Source organism: Eschrichtius robustus, chromosome 10 (assembly GCF_028021215.1).
Source record: "Eschrichtius robustus isolate mEscRob2 chromosome 10, mEscRob2.pri, whole genome shotgun sequence".
Taxonomy (NCBI): domain Eukaryota; kingdom Metazoa; phylum Chordata; class Mammalia; order Artiodactyla; family Eschrichtiidae; genus Eschrichtius; species Eschrichtius robustus.
In genome coordinates this window covers 81,350,241-81,366,236 of record NC_090833.1, presented here as the reverse complement: position 1 = coordinate 81,366,236, position 15,996 = coordinate 81,350,241, and the positions used below count along the sequence as shown (strand labels likewise).

The following is a 15,996-nucleotide window of genomic DNA, read 5'->3' as shown; positions in this document are numbered from 1 at the left end:
TTAAATAATGAAGCTTACCCTTGATAATGTGGGTGGGCCTCATTCAGTCATTTGAAAGCCCTTAAGAGGAAAACAGATTTCCCTGAGGAAGAATTTCTGCCTCCAGACTGCCATATCAACTCTTGCCTGAGCGTTTCCAGCTTGCCCTGCAGATTTCGGACTTGCCAGCCTCCACAATCACGTAAGCCAGTTCTCTGAAATAAATCTCTCTCTAATATCTCTCTCTCCCTCTTTCTCTCCTTCTGAGATATATATGTATATATACATATATAATATTAATATCCTTATATTATATATAAATATATACATATATCCTCTGGTTCTTTTCCTCTAGAGAACTCTGCCAGATACACAGCCTAAAATCCAAAAATAGGGAATTCCTTGGCCATCCAGTGGTTAGGACTCCGCGCTTTCACTGCATGGGGCATGGATTTGATCCCTGGTCAGGGAACTAAGATCCTGCAAGCCACGTGGCCAAAAATAATAATAATAATAAATAAAACAAAATTCAACAATAATTAAAGAGTTAAAGTATGATATATTCTTTCATTCAATTATTTTTCAGCATTAAAAACGATGTTTTCAGAAAATATATAAATAACATGGGGAAGTTCTCATAATATTATGTTAAATTTGAAGAATAGGAGATGGGGCTTCCCTGGCGGTCCAGTGGTTAAGACTCCTCACTTCCAGTGCAGGGGGCACAGGTTTGATCCCTGGTTGGGGAACCAAGATCCCACATGCACCGTGTTGCAGACAAAAAATTAAAAAAAAAAAAAAAGAAGAATAAAGAAAGAAAGAATAGGGGAAATTTATGTCTGCAATTTTATTTCAAAAAATAAACACACCCATAGATGGAAGGAAATAAAAAAATATTTATTGCATTTATTTCTTGATAATTTTTTTTTTTAAGATTTTTTTTTTTAATCATTTTTATTTTTGGCTACGTTGGGTCTTCGTTGCTGTGTGCAGGCTTTCTCTACTTGTGGCGAGTGGGGGGGCTACTCTTCGTTGGGGTGCGTGGGCTTCTCACTGCTGTGGCTTCTCTCGTTGTGGAGCACGGGCTCTAGGCTCGCAGGCTCTAGAGTGCAGGCTCAGTAGTTGTGGCGCATGGACTTAGTTGCTCCACAGCATGTGGGATCTTCCCGGATCAGGGTTCGAACCCGTGTCCTCTGCATTGGCAGGCGGACTCTTAACCACTACACCACCAGGGAAGCCCTTGGTAATTATTTTTTAATTATTTTCTGGAAATTTGCTATTTTTGTTATCAGAACAAAAATGTTATTATGTAATTGCCTAATGATAAGAGAATCCTTGCTCCACTTTGTATGTCATTTTACTTTTTTTTTTTTTTATAAATTTACTTATTTTATTTATTTATTTTTGGCTGTGTTGGGTGTTCACTGCTGCACGTGGGCTTTCTCCAGTTGCAGCGAGCGGGGTCTATTCTTTGTTGCAGTGCGTGGGTTTATTGCAGTGGCTTCTCATTGCAGAGCACGGGCTCTAGGCACACGGGCTTCAGTAGTTGTGGCTCACAGGCTCTAGAGCACAGGCTCAGTAGTTGTGGCGCAGGGGCTTATTTGCTCTGCGGCATGTGGGATCTTCCCCGCCAGGGGCTCGAACCCATGTCCCCTGCACTGGCAGGTGGATTCTCAACCACTGCGCCACCAGGGAAGCCCTACTTTTCTATCAGTAACTGATGCCTACGTGTTTGTTTTTATGCCAAGATTTCCTTGAATTTGAGACAACAGATATAGCTGGTAAAAGATACTTCAATAAAATTGTACATAATATTCTTTTAAAATTCTTACATTTATATTTAACTCCCAATTAGGCATTTGGGAAAAGTATGAAGGAGGTAGAATGACACTGTGAAATGTATTTTTTAATGAGACATTTTTTGCTTATCTTTTTCCAAATAAATTACTGAGTTTTTAAGTGGAAAAGTTTCATCTCTTCTTTTTCTTTCTTATCTTATTGAGATTACAAATAAAAGTGAGATTGTTTAAGGGTAAAGAGGAAGAGAAAACAAGGAACCTGGATAATTTAAACGCTATTTCAATTCCTAAATGGTTAGAAATTGTCTGTATTTACAAATTCTATCAGTGTGTGTCAAATTATACATAAAATGCAGAAACAGAATTTGTGGTCTCAAAGTAGTTGATATTCTGGCTAAAATATTTCAGGTTCTGAATAAAGCTAAAACATAAGAATACTAGGAAAATACTAAAATAAATACCAATTACAAGTTCAACTGGGCCCAGATATTTAACATGGCAGAGTTGAAAAAATGGCAGAGATCCTGAGTTCCATTTCTCACTCATGGGCTATCTGCCTACGTGACTTGACTTTTTTGGCTTCAGTTTTCTATAAAAGTATGAGTTTAATGAGATGAGCTATCTTTATACTATCTTCCACCTTTAATAATCTATGCCCCAGGATCTGAAAAAATTTCCACAGGGGTGAAACAATTACCATTCACATGCCTTGGAGACTTCTAACATTTTTACATCACAAAAGAGCAGTTATTAAGCACTTACCATCTGTGCCAGTTCATGTTCCTATGTCTTCCAGGTCTCTTTTTTTACTATGTTTTATTATGGTTTGTATGAATTAAAATTCCAAGTACTTCTCCTAACAGAAATGCTTTCCTCCTGAGCCATTTGCCAGCAAGGATAGTTAATTAGCTCGAACACATTAAGGGAAATGTGTCGTAGCAACATCTGCTTTGTTTGTTCCAAGGAATCTATGCAAATAAACAAGAGGAATTACTGTTACTAAGCGTATATAACACAATTCAATTTGTCCAAAGTATTTTATAGTATTTCTTGTTATTTATTCTTCCCGGCAAGACCAAGACAAAGAGAAGGTAAGAGGTTAGCAGGTCCTGGGTCCCCCACCCATTGATGGGCTTCCTACAGCATATTGCATTGTGATGGAATGGTTACAAGGACTGATTTGGAGGGGTTGAAGTGAAGGAGATGGAAATTGTTTAGTTTTTTATTTAAGTATATAAAATAGTATTGTTTGAAATAATCTTTTAAAAGAATTATATATGGATATATAGACACAGATACAGTTACATACAAAAGAAGAATTGGAAGATCACACATCAAGATGTAAACAGTTGTTATCTGGAGGCTGGAATTATGGGCAATTTATTTTTTGTCTTTTTTTTCCTTTCTTGCTTTCCAAGTTTATACTTTGAGCACATATTATTTTTTAATTAGGAAAAAAAGCTACCTTAAATAAATAAATAGATTTACCCAAGATTCTGGAAGCAAGTTATTGTAGCATTACTCTCATCACAGTCTCTTCCCTATGCCTACTATTAACACCACCATGAACATACCTAGAGCACTTTGTAAAACATACATTTGACTTACTCTTCATTCAATCATGCAACATCTAGGGAATACATCAAATATGCTAGGTGCCTTCCCACGCACTAGGGATGTGGAGGTGAATAAGGGTGTCCTTTGCTTGAATAGCTCTCAAGCTAGTGGGAGAGACAGACATAGTGGGAGAGAAAACAGACCATTACAATACAGTGTGACAAATTAACCATGAAAATTTTCTGTGAGGGCACAGAAGAAGAGTATCTTAGCCAGGTTGAAAGATGAGTGATGGTAGGAGGGGACCAGTCACAGAAAAGGTGATTCTCAAGTCCAAGAAATTATTTACTAAGAACGAATGATTCTTATTAGATGTGGGAATGAATGGACAAACCAGAGACACTTTTCTTAATCTTGGGAGGAAGTTTCAAATTGCATTCATTCATTAATTTATCCATTTATTCAACAAATATTTGTTGAGTGCTAGCATGTGCTAGGCACTAGAGATATAATGGTAGCAAAAATAACCATAGTCCCTGTTCTTGAGGAGCTTATATTCTAGTGGAGGAGACAGACATTAATCAAATAATCATACAAATAAATGTAAAATTTTAATTGTGTTAAGTGCTACAAAGGAGAAGTGTATGGTGCTATGAAACTGATAATGGGGAGGGGAAGGATTACTAGTCAAGGAGGCCAGGGAACGCTTTCCCGAGGAAGTAATGTTTAAACTGAGATCCAAAGAATGACTAAGTATTACAACAGCAAAAAGGCAAAAAGAGTGAACCAAATAGAGGTAAAGCTGTGCACAGGCCCTGTGGCAGGAGGGAGCATTTTGGTTAGGAAGGATTGAAAGAGGGCCAGGATGGCCAGACCTGAGGAAGGGGGAAGACTATGGTATGAGATGTGGCTGGAGTCAAGTTAGGAACCAGGTCATACAGGGTCTTATAGGCCAGATTAAGGATTTTATCTTTATCCAAAGAACAAGAGAAAGACATTGAAGAAAGTTAACCTGGAGGTGAGAATGAGGATGACTTGTTCAAATTTGCATTAAAAAAGATAAGTATCTGCAGAATGCAGAACAGAATAACAAAAGAGGTCAGAGTGGATGCTGGTAGTTCTTCTAGGAGACCTTCACAAATGGTGGGACCAATAGGTGACAGACTTGGACTAAGGTAATGGAGAGATGTGAATTGACTCAAGATACTAATAAGGTAAAATAATTAGGACTTGGTGATGGAATAGATGTGTGAGTGTGTGAAAGAAGAGGGTACAAGAATTGGGAGAGGACTTCCCTGGTGGCACAGTGGTTAGGAATCCGCCTGCCAATGCAGAGGACACGGGTTTGAGCCCTGGTCTGGGAAGATCCCACATGCCATGGAGCAACTAAGCCCGTTCGCCACAACTACTGAGCCTGCGCTCTAGAGCCCGCGAGCCACAACTACTGAAGCCTTCGTGCCTAGAGCCCGTGCTCCTCAACAAGAGAAGCCACCGCAATGAGAAGCCTGCGCACCACAATGAAGAGTCGCCCCCGCTCGCCCCAACTAGAGAAAGCCCGTGCACAGCAACGAAGACCCAAAAGAGCCAAAAATAAATAAATTAAATAAATAAATTTTAAAATAACAATAACAAAAATTAAAAAAAAAAAAGAATTGGGAGAGATAAAGGTGATTCCCAGGTTTTCATATGTCTGGAGAGTATTTTTGTTTTGTTTGTAGAGCTGAGGGCAAAGTGATGAATTCAATGTCCTCTCAGGTTCATTTCAGCCTACAGTATGGTTTTAAAAATTTTCCCCCTCCTAGCCTGATTGTCTCTTATAAAGTACAGAGGAGGAACCCAGGTGAAAGAATTTAGAATGTTTAATTTTTTTTAATTAATTAATTTATTTTTAAAATTTATTTTATTTTTGGCTGCGTTGGGTCTTCATTACTGCGAGCGGGCTTTCTCTAGTTGTGGTGAGCGGGCTTCTCATTGCGGGGGCGTCTCTTGTTGCAGAGCACCGGCTCTAGGTGTGCGGACTTCAGTAGTTGTGGCTCGCAGGCTCTAGAGCGCAGGCTCAGTAGTTGTGGCGCACGGGCTTAGTTGCTCCACGGCATGTGGGATCTTCCCAGACCAGGGATCGAACCCGTGTCCCTTGCATTGGCAGGCGGATTCTTAACCACTGCGCCACCAGGGAAGCCCCTAGAATGTTTATTTATTTATTTATTTATTTTTTGGCCGTTCCGTGTGGCATGCAGGATCTTAGTTTCCCAACTAGGGATCGAACCTGTGCCCCCTACAGTGGAAGCACGGAGCCCTAACCACTGAACCGCCAGGGAATTCCCATAGAATGTTTATTTCTTTATATTGAGGTATAATTACATAAACTGCACAAATCTTAAATGTACAGCTTGATGAAATTTTACATATGTATACACTAGTATAATCACCACCAAGGTCAAGATATAGAAATTTCCAGCACACCAGAAGCCTACTTGGGTTCTCTTCCCAGCTAGTAACCACCAAGAATAATGACTATTCTGACTTCTATTACTGTGATATTGTGATATAAGAAATATATACATTTGATCATGACACAAGAGCTCCTAAAACTGTTTTCCCAAGTGATAATGGTTAGAGGAGCAGCTCTTATTATTCGTAATAAGTCCCTTTCAACCATACTTGAGTTTATGTTAATGGGGTGACTCAAGATGGGCCCCTAGGTAACTTTAGGATGGCGGCTATTTGCCAGGGGAACCAACCTTGTGATTAGAACATTGGAACTTTCAGCCCCACCCTCTTAACAACCAGGAAGGGGAGAGGGACAGGGGATTGAGTTAATCAATGGCTAATGATTTAATCAATCATGCCTATATAATGGAACCTCCATATAAACCCTAAACTATAGGGTTTGGAGAGCTTCCAAGTTGGTGGACATATCCACGTGCCACGACAGTAGCACACCCCAAACTCCATGGGGACAGAAGTTCCCACGCTCAGGACCCTTCTAGACCTCACCGTATGTACCTCTTCATCTGGCTGTTTATTTGTATCCTTTTTAAAATCCTTTATAATAAACCAGTAATAGTATTTATTTCCGAGTTCAGTGACCAATTACGGCAAATTATCGCACCTGAAGAGGTCATGGGAACCCCAGTTTATCTTTTTTACCATTGATTGACATTTGAACTATTTCCAGTTTAGGGCTATTATGAATAAAGTTGCTATGAATATTTTTGTAAATGCCTTTTGGTGGACATAAACACTCATTTCTGTTGGGTTTACAACCAGAAGTAGAACTGCTCCGTCACAAGGTACACATGTTTAGCTTTGGTAGGTACTGCCATAGATTTCTTCCAAATTGTTTGTACCAATTTACACACCCACTAGCAATGTATGAGTTCCAGTCATTCTACCTCCTCACCAATAGTTCATATTATCAGTCTTTTAAAAACAATTGTAAACTTTTAAACTTTCAAATAAATCTTCATTCTATTTTATTTCCACAGAAATGGTGAGCTCTGCTGGAAGGTGCATTCGGAGATAGTTCCTGGGATGTCAAGAGGAAGTGCACCAACCTCGAGGATGAACCTACAGCCTGTGACACTGGCAGAGGAGACCAAGATCCAAGCGCAGCCCAACAAAAACCTAGAGATTCTCAAAGGAATTCCAGACTCTTGTCCAGTGAGCTCCTGGGTCATCCAGGGCATTGTGAGGCAAGACAGAATTGGAACAACAGGCTCAAAAAAGGAAGCTGACCCACTACTGACCCACTCACTGCATGTATGTCTCTGAAGGGATAGGCCTGACCAAGTAAGACGGGGCTGCCTTTCCCAAGGTGGCATTAGGGGTTAGTGGCAGTGCTGACTTGGGATGGCGGAGGACACTATCTCAATCTGGTCTTTGGTTCGGCTTGGAAAACAAATCCAAATCTCCTCGTAGGCAGAACTTCAGATGGGCCAACAGAGCTCCCTGGAGGTATGAGGCCTGAAGCCTGAAGGGATCAGTGGGTAACTGGGCACTACAGCCTGAGGGCCGTCAGCCCCAAGGAAAAGCTTCCTGCTTCCTCAAAGGATTTCTTTGCCCGAGGAAAGGTGGGAGCTGGCACACAAATCCGTACAGAATCTTCTGAAAATGGAGGCGAGGGTGATCCTGAAGAAGCCCCCTTGTCTGGTGACCAATGACAGCCCTAATTGGACTGACAAGTTAAAGGCTCCTCTCTTTGTGGTTCAGAATTTCACCCAATCTGCCCTGATGGAGACGTAACCTGGGCCCCAAGGAAGAGGCAGGCAGTAGCAGTCCCCTGTTCTAGTCCTCACCTTAGGACTGCATGGAAGACGTAAGAAACATAAATTACGGAGGGAGGCCTATTTCATAGAGCACAAAAGACAGTGTGGCCGGCAGGTCACAGGACTCTAAAGGGAGGCGAGGTCCGACGCAGCAGCTAAGGAAGAGGTGACTGAGGGGCTGCTGCGATTAGGGCAGCACAGAGGGTCAGGTGGGGGGAGGAGGCCAGCGGAGGGAGAAGACTGAGTGGAAAATGAAGCCTGAGAGCTCCCCAGGAGTGGGGAGAGGGTGGCCTGAGGCCCTGGGGCTGGTGTTGGGGGGACCTGGGCTGACTGTGCTGGGCAGGGCCGGTTCTCTAAAGTGTGAAAGTCTGGACATGCTGGCGTGGATTTCGAGTTGGACACCACCTTGCGGGTTGGGAAAAGGAAGTTAATGCCTCCTGTCACAGTGTCCAGCCCTTGGCGCCAGGGCTCGGTTTCATAGGTTTGGGGAAACGTGCAGTGATCAAAGGGAGATAACCAGCGGTGACTGCGGGGTAAAGGCGTGTTGGGAGGGATTCCTTCCCCGAGCGAGGGTAATCGCCCTCACTTCCGGGTGCCTGCGGATGGGCAGGTGGGGCTCCGAGGTCGGGGGCCAGAACCCAGATTCCTTTGCCCCCAGGTCGCCCACCTCCAGCGGCAGTCAAACGGCCGTTGAAAAAGGGCTGGCGGCCGCTGAGCAACTGCCGCGAACTCTACAGCGAGCCCTAAACCCTGCCCTTCTCTCCGCACTGCATCTCCGCGGCGACGCGCTACGAAGTGCGGCTGCGCGAGGATGACGGAGCGCGGGCTAGAGGAAGAGGGTGTTTTGGTTCCAGCCGCTCGCCGTCCTTTCCAGACTTGGTCGTCGGAAAGCTTCGGGTTCCTGGCTCCCCTTCCCCTTCCCCTTCCCTTTCCCGCCCCGATCCTCCCTCCCTCCTTCCCTTCTGCTTGCCTCCCTTTTTTTCTACTGCCTCCCGGGGTCCGGGCCATTTTCCGGACCAGGCGCACTACGGTGCGCGGCTCCGGGGCCCAGTATATGACCTGCCGTCTGGCTCCCGCTCGCTTCCCCCGCCCCATGTGGCTGCGGGGCCGCGGCGGCGCTGCCCACTATGGCCCGGAAAGCAGTTAGCAGGAAGCGGAAAGCACCCGCCTCGCCGGGAGCTGGGAGCGACGCTCAGGGCCTACAGGTGAGGGCTGAGAGGCCGGGCCCCGGGTGATAAGGCCGAGGCACCCAGAGGATAGGGTTAGCAAATCAGGGAACCGGAACGAGGTCCAAGGTCTTGGGGGGACGGGGGACGGGTGAAGAGCGGAGCCCTGGTCAATAGGATCCGGGCTGGGCCCGCAGGAGTTCACTGGAAAGCAGATAGGGCGCAGGGGTGAGGAGCTAAAGGGGCACGTGAAAACGAGACATATTCCGGGGAGGCCTGCAGCCGGGAACGGGGCTTGAGGAGAAAACAAACTGGGTTTCTGAGGAAGGGAAACCGAAGTCGAGGAGAATCGGGAACAAAACCTCCCGTAAGATACCGGGAGAGACAGTGAAGTCCGCCTTCCTGTGGCCCGGGGAAGGGGAAATGATTGTGTCTCTCATATGGGAATGAGCCTCCCTTTGGATAGCCAAGCTCTGAGCTGGGCCTTTTGGCACTTGGACCCCTAGATGAAACAGCAGTTTCCAGGTATCACTCCTGTCCTGCTCTCTGGGTCTCTTCAGACTCAGATTTCCCGTGCCTCCCACCCCGTTGGTGTTTGATTTTTGGAATTCTGTAACTGCTTGGAGCGTGGACCTGGTCACAGGAAGGCGGCCACTGATAGGGCATCCCTGAAAGACCTGGGACCCCAGTTGGGCTCCTTGGGTTGCACCGTCCATGCTCCACGGGGAGTACAGGCTGAGAGGGAGAAGGGGGCCCATTAGAGATGCAGCCCAGGTCTGTATGTTAATCTCTCGGCCCTTCACTCCCTTCTCTATCAAGGATAGCTTTAAGGTACCTGAATCCTTCACTTATAAAAGGCCTTAGTAAACCTTTCATACTCTTTTCTGCTTTCATTCCTTTCTCTTTCAGCACTCGTTTTCCATAGGTATCACTATGAGCAGCATCTTTTCAATGTTGGAAGAGTTAAACTGGACTTCTAGATTGACTCCTGTTCCATTGTATTTGTGTTTCTGTTGTATGTAAATCCTGCAGGATGAGTTCTTAGTGATTTCTCTAATACAGTAGGATCCCTTATTCTGACAAAGGTAGCCAAAGCAGTGATTTCTAATTTTGCTTTCCACAGTTTGGCTGGGATCACTCACTTCACAAAAGGAAAAGACTCCCCCCAGTGAAGAGATCCTTAGTGCACTACCTGAAGAACCGAGAAGTCAGGCTACAGAATGAAACCAACTACTCTCGAGTGTTGCATGCTTATGCAGCACAGCAACTTCCCAGCCTCCTGAAGGAGAGAGAGTTTCACCTGGGGACCCTTAATAAAGTGTTTGCATCTCAGTGGCTGAATCATAGGCAAGTGGTGTGTGGCACAAAATGCAACACGGTAAGTTTCTGGGTGGATGTGAACTTTCTCCTAGTTCTGGATATATGGCTCCACATGCCCTAGAATCTCTCACTGCTGGTCTTCCCCATCAGTTCTTTGGGGGAGGAGATTGCCTTATTCGCCTTTCCATTCCCTCCTATCTGTTCATGACTTCTTCTCTTTTCTATTCCTTTTCCCACTTCCACATTTCTTTTCTGGTAAATCTTCAGAGGAGTCTATTTCTTTAGGCCTCTTGCCATATGGATATGCCACTGCTTCTTGATTTCCTCCCCCCCCTGTTTTTATGTTGTCTTTTAAGTCAGAGGGCTCAGAGGAAAGAATGATGGTCTGGGCATCATTCAGGATACAGGATAGTGAAAACCTAGGTGTTGTCTGCTAGGCTAAGGGCATATGTAGAAGTATTTAAACTCGTACTTGGCTAAAGATAGGAATAAGACAAACACTCTTTTTTCAGAGGATAGAATCTAAAGATGTATTTCCTATAAGAAAGGGCAGGGACGTATGTTCGGTGGTATATTTCAGGATGTATTGGGTTAGCCAAAACGTTCATTCGGGTTTTTCCATAAGATTTTATGAAAGACCCAAACAAACATTTTGGCCAACCCAATAAATGTTTGGTCTTTGCAAAGTAGCCTTCTGAAAAGGATTCGGTAGCAAGAAAAATTGAATATGACATGAGTAACAGAGTATTTTTACGTAGAATGACTTAGAAGATAGTTATAAGTGAATGAAGGGGAAATTTTATCAGTAAATTTAACCAGAACAATTAAAGGCATGGATAAAACGTCAATCCATGATTGGATATTGTGGATATGATTGGAACAGAAGAGCACAAATAGCATGATGTCAGAGGAATGGCAAGTGAGAAAAGACAGGGCCTGCAGGTGGAAAGTGATCTTTTTTTTTTTTTTTTAATAAATTTATTTATTTATTTTTGGCTGCTTTGGGTCTTTGTTGCTGTGCGCGGGCTTTCTCTAGTTGTGGCTCATGGGGGCTACTCTTTCATTGTGGTGCACAGGCTTCTCATTGCGGTGGCTTCTCTTGTTGCGGAGCACGGGCTGTAGGCACACAGGCTTCAGTAGTTGTGGCACACGGGCTCAGTAGTTGTGGCTCATGGGATTAGTTGCTCTGCGGCATGTGGGATCTTCCCGGACCAGGGCTTGAACCCGTGTCCCCTGCATTGGCAGGTGGATTCTTAACCACTGCACCACCAGGGAAGCCCTGGGAAGTGATTCTGATTAACATGTGAGAAAAGATCAGATGTAGGTCCAGCTGCTCTCTGTTTTCACCTCACCCTGGGTGAATAGACAAGAAATGTCATAATGGCTGGGCGAATTTACCCTGGACAGAAACACATCTTGGATTAATTGAAAGAGAAGATGGCTCTAGATCAAGAAAGTCTTAAGTACTAGGAGAAGTATTTGTTTATAAAGGACATAGGCAAAGATTTAAACATGAGTTTTAAGGAACGATATAATACCATGGTGGTTGAGGCCAAGCTTTCATTTCCTCTTTTGTTGACGGTTGCTTGTTATAAAGAAGCCTTTCAAAACTAAATAGTGGTGGCAAGCTCCTACAAAACTTCCTTTTCCTAGTCTCTCAGGTCACTACTCTTGGTTTAAGAGAACTGTCATCGTTGTCACTTGGTGTAGAAAGAGTCTTCCATTTAGAGGAATTCATTTCACACCCCATACCCATACAAACCATCATAGTGTTTTGCCCAGCAAATGTTGCTGAATTTTGAACTGAATTAATCATCGTAGTCTCCTGCTTCTTGAATTTATTGACCCTCTTTTGAAGGTGAGAATAATGTTGAGTAATAACCTACTCTTGATACGTGCCTCTTTCTGTCTTCCTGTTTCCTCATGACTTAAAGTGTTTAAGTGGAGTCTTGCTTTCTTTTCTTTTTATAATTAGTGTTTTTCTTTGCTTAGCTTTCAGAACCAAAATTGGGAACCAAGAACAGTGTTCTTCTCTGAACTTTGTGATATTTGGCAAATGATTCTCTTATCTGTGCCTTTGTTTTCCCATCTGTAAAATGCGAGTGCTGAGAAGGTAGCTGTATACATCTTGGGAAATATTTCAAGTTAGCAATATCTTACTTGTTCAGAAATAGTAGTGGTGATAATGAATCCAAAGCCTTTTCCAATGCTCTTGGCACTCCCTGGGACTTCCCTCAGTTTAAAAGGAAAATTACTTAAATAGTTAGCACTATCTTTGGATAATATCTGAAGAGTTTGGGGAGGGAGGAGTTCATGTTGGATTCTCAATAGTAAATTAAGTTTTGATGTATTGAAATTTTACCATCAGTGAAATGATTTAAATGTATTCAGTAGGAAAGGTATACCACAACTATTTATATTCTAAAATAATCTTTTAATATGTATCTGCAGGTTAGAAGCGCTTTTTGTCTTGGCTGCTGTTGGTATTTATGAGCGTTTAACTAAGTGTACACAGATGCTGAAAAGTTAGGCCATTTCCAAGTTAACTGACTTGGGGCTATAGTATAGAAACATTTGCTGAGGCAGTGGGTCATCCTCTGTGAAAAAAGCAGTAGAGGTTTTGTAAATTATTCTGTAGCTTGATTGGTGGGGTGGGAATTTCCCTGTGCTATGGGCTAACACTCAAACTAGGGGCAGTCCATTCAACCTCTCTGAATTCCCTGGGCCTAATAAGCACAGGAGTAAGATTGCTAGCCTATTTTTTTTGCTTTTTTTTTTTGCCACACCACACAGCTTGCAGGATCTTAGTTCCCCGACCAGGGATCGAACCCATGCCCCCTGCATTGGAAGCTCGGAGTCCTAACCACTGAACTGCCAGGGAATTCCCCAGCCTATGTTTTAATCATTAACAACATTACAACACTCATATTTTTACTAAATTATTTAAAGAAGGAGAGGTAGTATAACCTTAATTGAAGTATGGGTTTGGGAACCAGGATGGGTAGGTATATTTTCCCGGTTTAGTGTTACAAACTCAGGTTATATACAGAGCCATACAGAAAAGCTAAATAAGAGAAGCTTGCCAGAAGAACGTTTGAAACAAAAAAACATTTGAAGAGAAAATGTTTAGTTTTGTGCTTTCAATCAGTTGAAGTTTGAGAGGGGGTAAAGATAGAAGTTAGTGGTTTAGGATTCACATATGTATAAGGGATTATTAAAATTGTTCTATTACCATGGAGAGAGGGTAGAGAAGTCACTCTCGGGTTCCATAAACCTTCCCTAAAATTGCAAAAATATCATTAGATGTATATTTTCTGAGCATGATGTGGGAGGGTGGTGTAGGGGAGCAGTCCATAGATTTCATTACATTTTCGGAGGGAGTATTGTGAGCCAAAAGTGGGTAAGAACTATTGATATTGACAGAGAGGTTAAGAACAGAACCTTGGAGAACACCTACATTTATGGTGCAGGAAGATCTGCTACAGGGGGAGCAGGGAGGTCAGAGGAAAACCAGAGAGTACCAAAAACAATTCAAGAAAGTGGATATTTTGAGAGGGGTTGGTTTGGGAAGGATGGTGATAGGCAGAGTGATAATGTGTGCAGAGTCGAGGTTTTTAATTTTAGACATGAACTCTTACTTTCCATTTTTTGACTTTCAGGGACTCACTCACCTGTAATAGATAAAATTGCTCCTTGCAGCTAGGGTGAACCTCCACCACAGGGAACCATGAAGCCACTCAGTAAGAGGGTGTTAGAAAGGATTTACAAGGGTGATTTGGGGAAAGGCTTAAGTAAATAGGATTTTCACAGGAAAATCTCCTGTGGAATTATTTTCAGCAAGACCCCAAAGCCTAAGTGATAGTACCAGGCTAACTCCTGTTGCCAGAGCTGCTTTTATCTTTCTCACCAACTCCCAAAGTAATGGTCAGAGGTATACTGCTGACTTCACAGGTAGGCTTGGTAGATCACAATGAAGCAGACAAGATGAGGCTTGGGCTGCAATTTGCTGCCAGATGAGAGGAAGAAGCACTTGGAGAAGCCTAGTTTTGGGGGTGGGGTGGAATAGTAGTTACCAGGGTTGAGAAAATAGCTATAATATTATAAACTTGAGTTTACATATTCAAATTCCTGAAATCATAAAAGCAGAATATGAAACTCAATTTGAGACACACAGAAACAAACAGGAAAAATGTGGGAGTTTTTTTCTGACTGGATTTTTTTTTTTTTTAAAGACAGTATTTTTTTTTTTTTAATTTATTTATTTATGGCTGTGTTGGGTCTTCGTTTCTGTGCGAGGGCTTTCTCTAGTTGTGGCAAGCGGGGGCCACTCTTCATCGCAGTGCGCGGGCCTGTCACTATCGCGACTTCTCTTGTTGCGGAGCACGGGCTCCAGACGCGCAGGCTCAGTAATTGTGGCTCACGGGCCTAGTTGCTCCGCGGCATGTGGGATCTTCCCAGACCAGGGCTCGAACCCGTGTCCCCTGCATTGGCAGGCGGATTCTTAACCACTGCGCCACCAGGGAAGCCCCTGACTGGATTTTTTATTCATTCCTCCTTGTATTACTATTTTATTTTCCCAGTGGGGTTACAGCCCTTTAGAAAATGCTTTAAAATGCTTGCAGAATTCCTTGGGTTTGGCCAAGTGTACATCTCAGGTTAACAGCATTCTTTTTTTTTTTTTAATTTTATTTTATTTTTTATACAGCAGGTTCTTATTAGTTCTCTACTTTATACATATTGGTGTATACATGTCAGTCCCAATCTCCCAACTCATCTCAGCACATCCCTCCTACCCGACCCCACCCCGCTTTACCCCCTTGGTGTCCATATGATTGTTCTCTACATCTGTGTCTCTATTTCTGCCTTGCAAACCGGTTCACCTGTACCATTTTTCTAGGTTCCACATACATGAGTTAATATACAATATTTGTTTTTCTCTTTCTGACTTACTTCACTCTCTATGACAGTCTCTAGATCCATCCACGTCTCTACAAATGACCCAATTTCGTTCCTTTTTATGGCTGAGTAATATTCCATTGTATATATGTACCACATCTTCTTTATCCATTCGTCCGTCGATGGGGATTTAGGTTGCTTCCATGAGCTGGCTCTTGTAAATAGTGCTGCAGTGAACATTGGGGTGCATGTGTCTTTTTGAATTATTATGGTTTTCTCTGGGTATATGGCCAGTATTGGGATTGCTGGGTCATACGGTAATTCTATTTTTAGTTTTTTAAGGAACCTCCATACTGTTCTCCATAGTGGCTGTATCAATTTACATTCCCACCAACAGTACAAGAGGGTTCCCTTTTCTCCACACCCTCTCCAGCTTTTGTTGTTTGTAGATTTTCTGATGATGCCCATTCTAACTGGTGTGAGGTGATACCTCATTGCAGTTTTGATTTGCATTTCTCTAATAATTAGTGATGTTGAGCAGCTTTTCATGTATTTGTTGGCCATCTGTATGTCTTCTTTGGAGAAATGGCTATTTAGGTCTTCTGCCCTTTTTTTTAATATAAATTTATTTTATTTATTTATTTTTATTTTTGGCTGCGTTGGGTCTTCGTTGCTGTGCTCCGGCTTTCTCTAGTTGCGGCGAGCAGGGGCTACTCTTCATTGTGGTGTGGGGGCTTCTCATTGTGGTGGCTTCTCTTGTTGTGGAGCACAGGCTCTAGGCACTCGGGCTTCAGTAGTTGTGGCTCGAGGGCTCTAGAGTGCAGGCTCAGTAGTTGCGGTGCATTGGCTTAGTTGTTCCACGGCATGTGGAATCTTCCTGGACCAGGTCTGAAACCCATGTCCCCTGTATTGGCAGGCAGATTCTTAACCACTGTGCCACCAGGGAAGCCCTCTGCCCATTTTTTGACAGGGTTGTTTGTTTTTTTAATATTGAGCTGCATAAGCTGTTTA

The 15,996-nt window shown here is 43.2% G+C and overlaps 1 protein-coding gene across 1 annotated transcript in view; it reads left to right on the top strand.

The window, feature by feature from the left end:
• Positions 1–8,427: 8,427 nt before the first annotated feature.
• Positions 8,428–15,996, top strand: part of DCAF12 (DDB1 and CUL4 associated factor 12) — a 40,374-nt gene continuing 32,805 nt past the window's right edge. The window contains exons 1-2 of the mRNA XM_068552873.1: positions 8,428–8,808; positions 9,893–10,147. Coding sequence (XP_068408974.1) covers positions 8,731–8,808; positions 9,893–10,147 — 333 coding nt within the window. The 5' untranslated portion in view covers positions 8,428–8,730. The remainder of the gene's footprint in view (positions 8,809–9,892; positions 10,148–15,996) is intronic.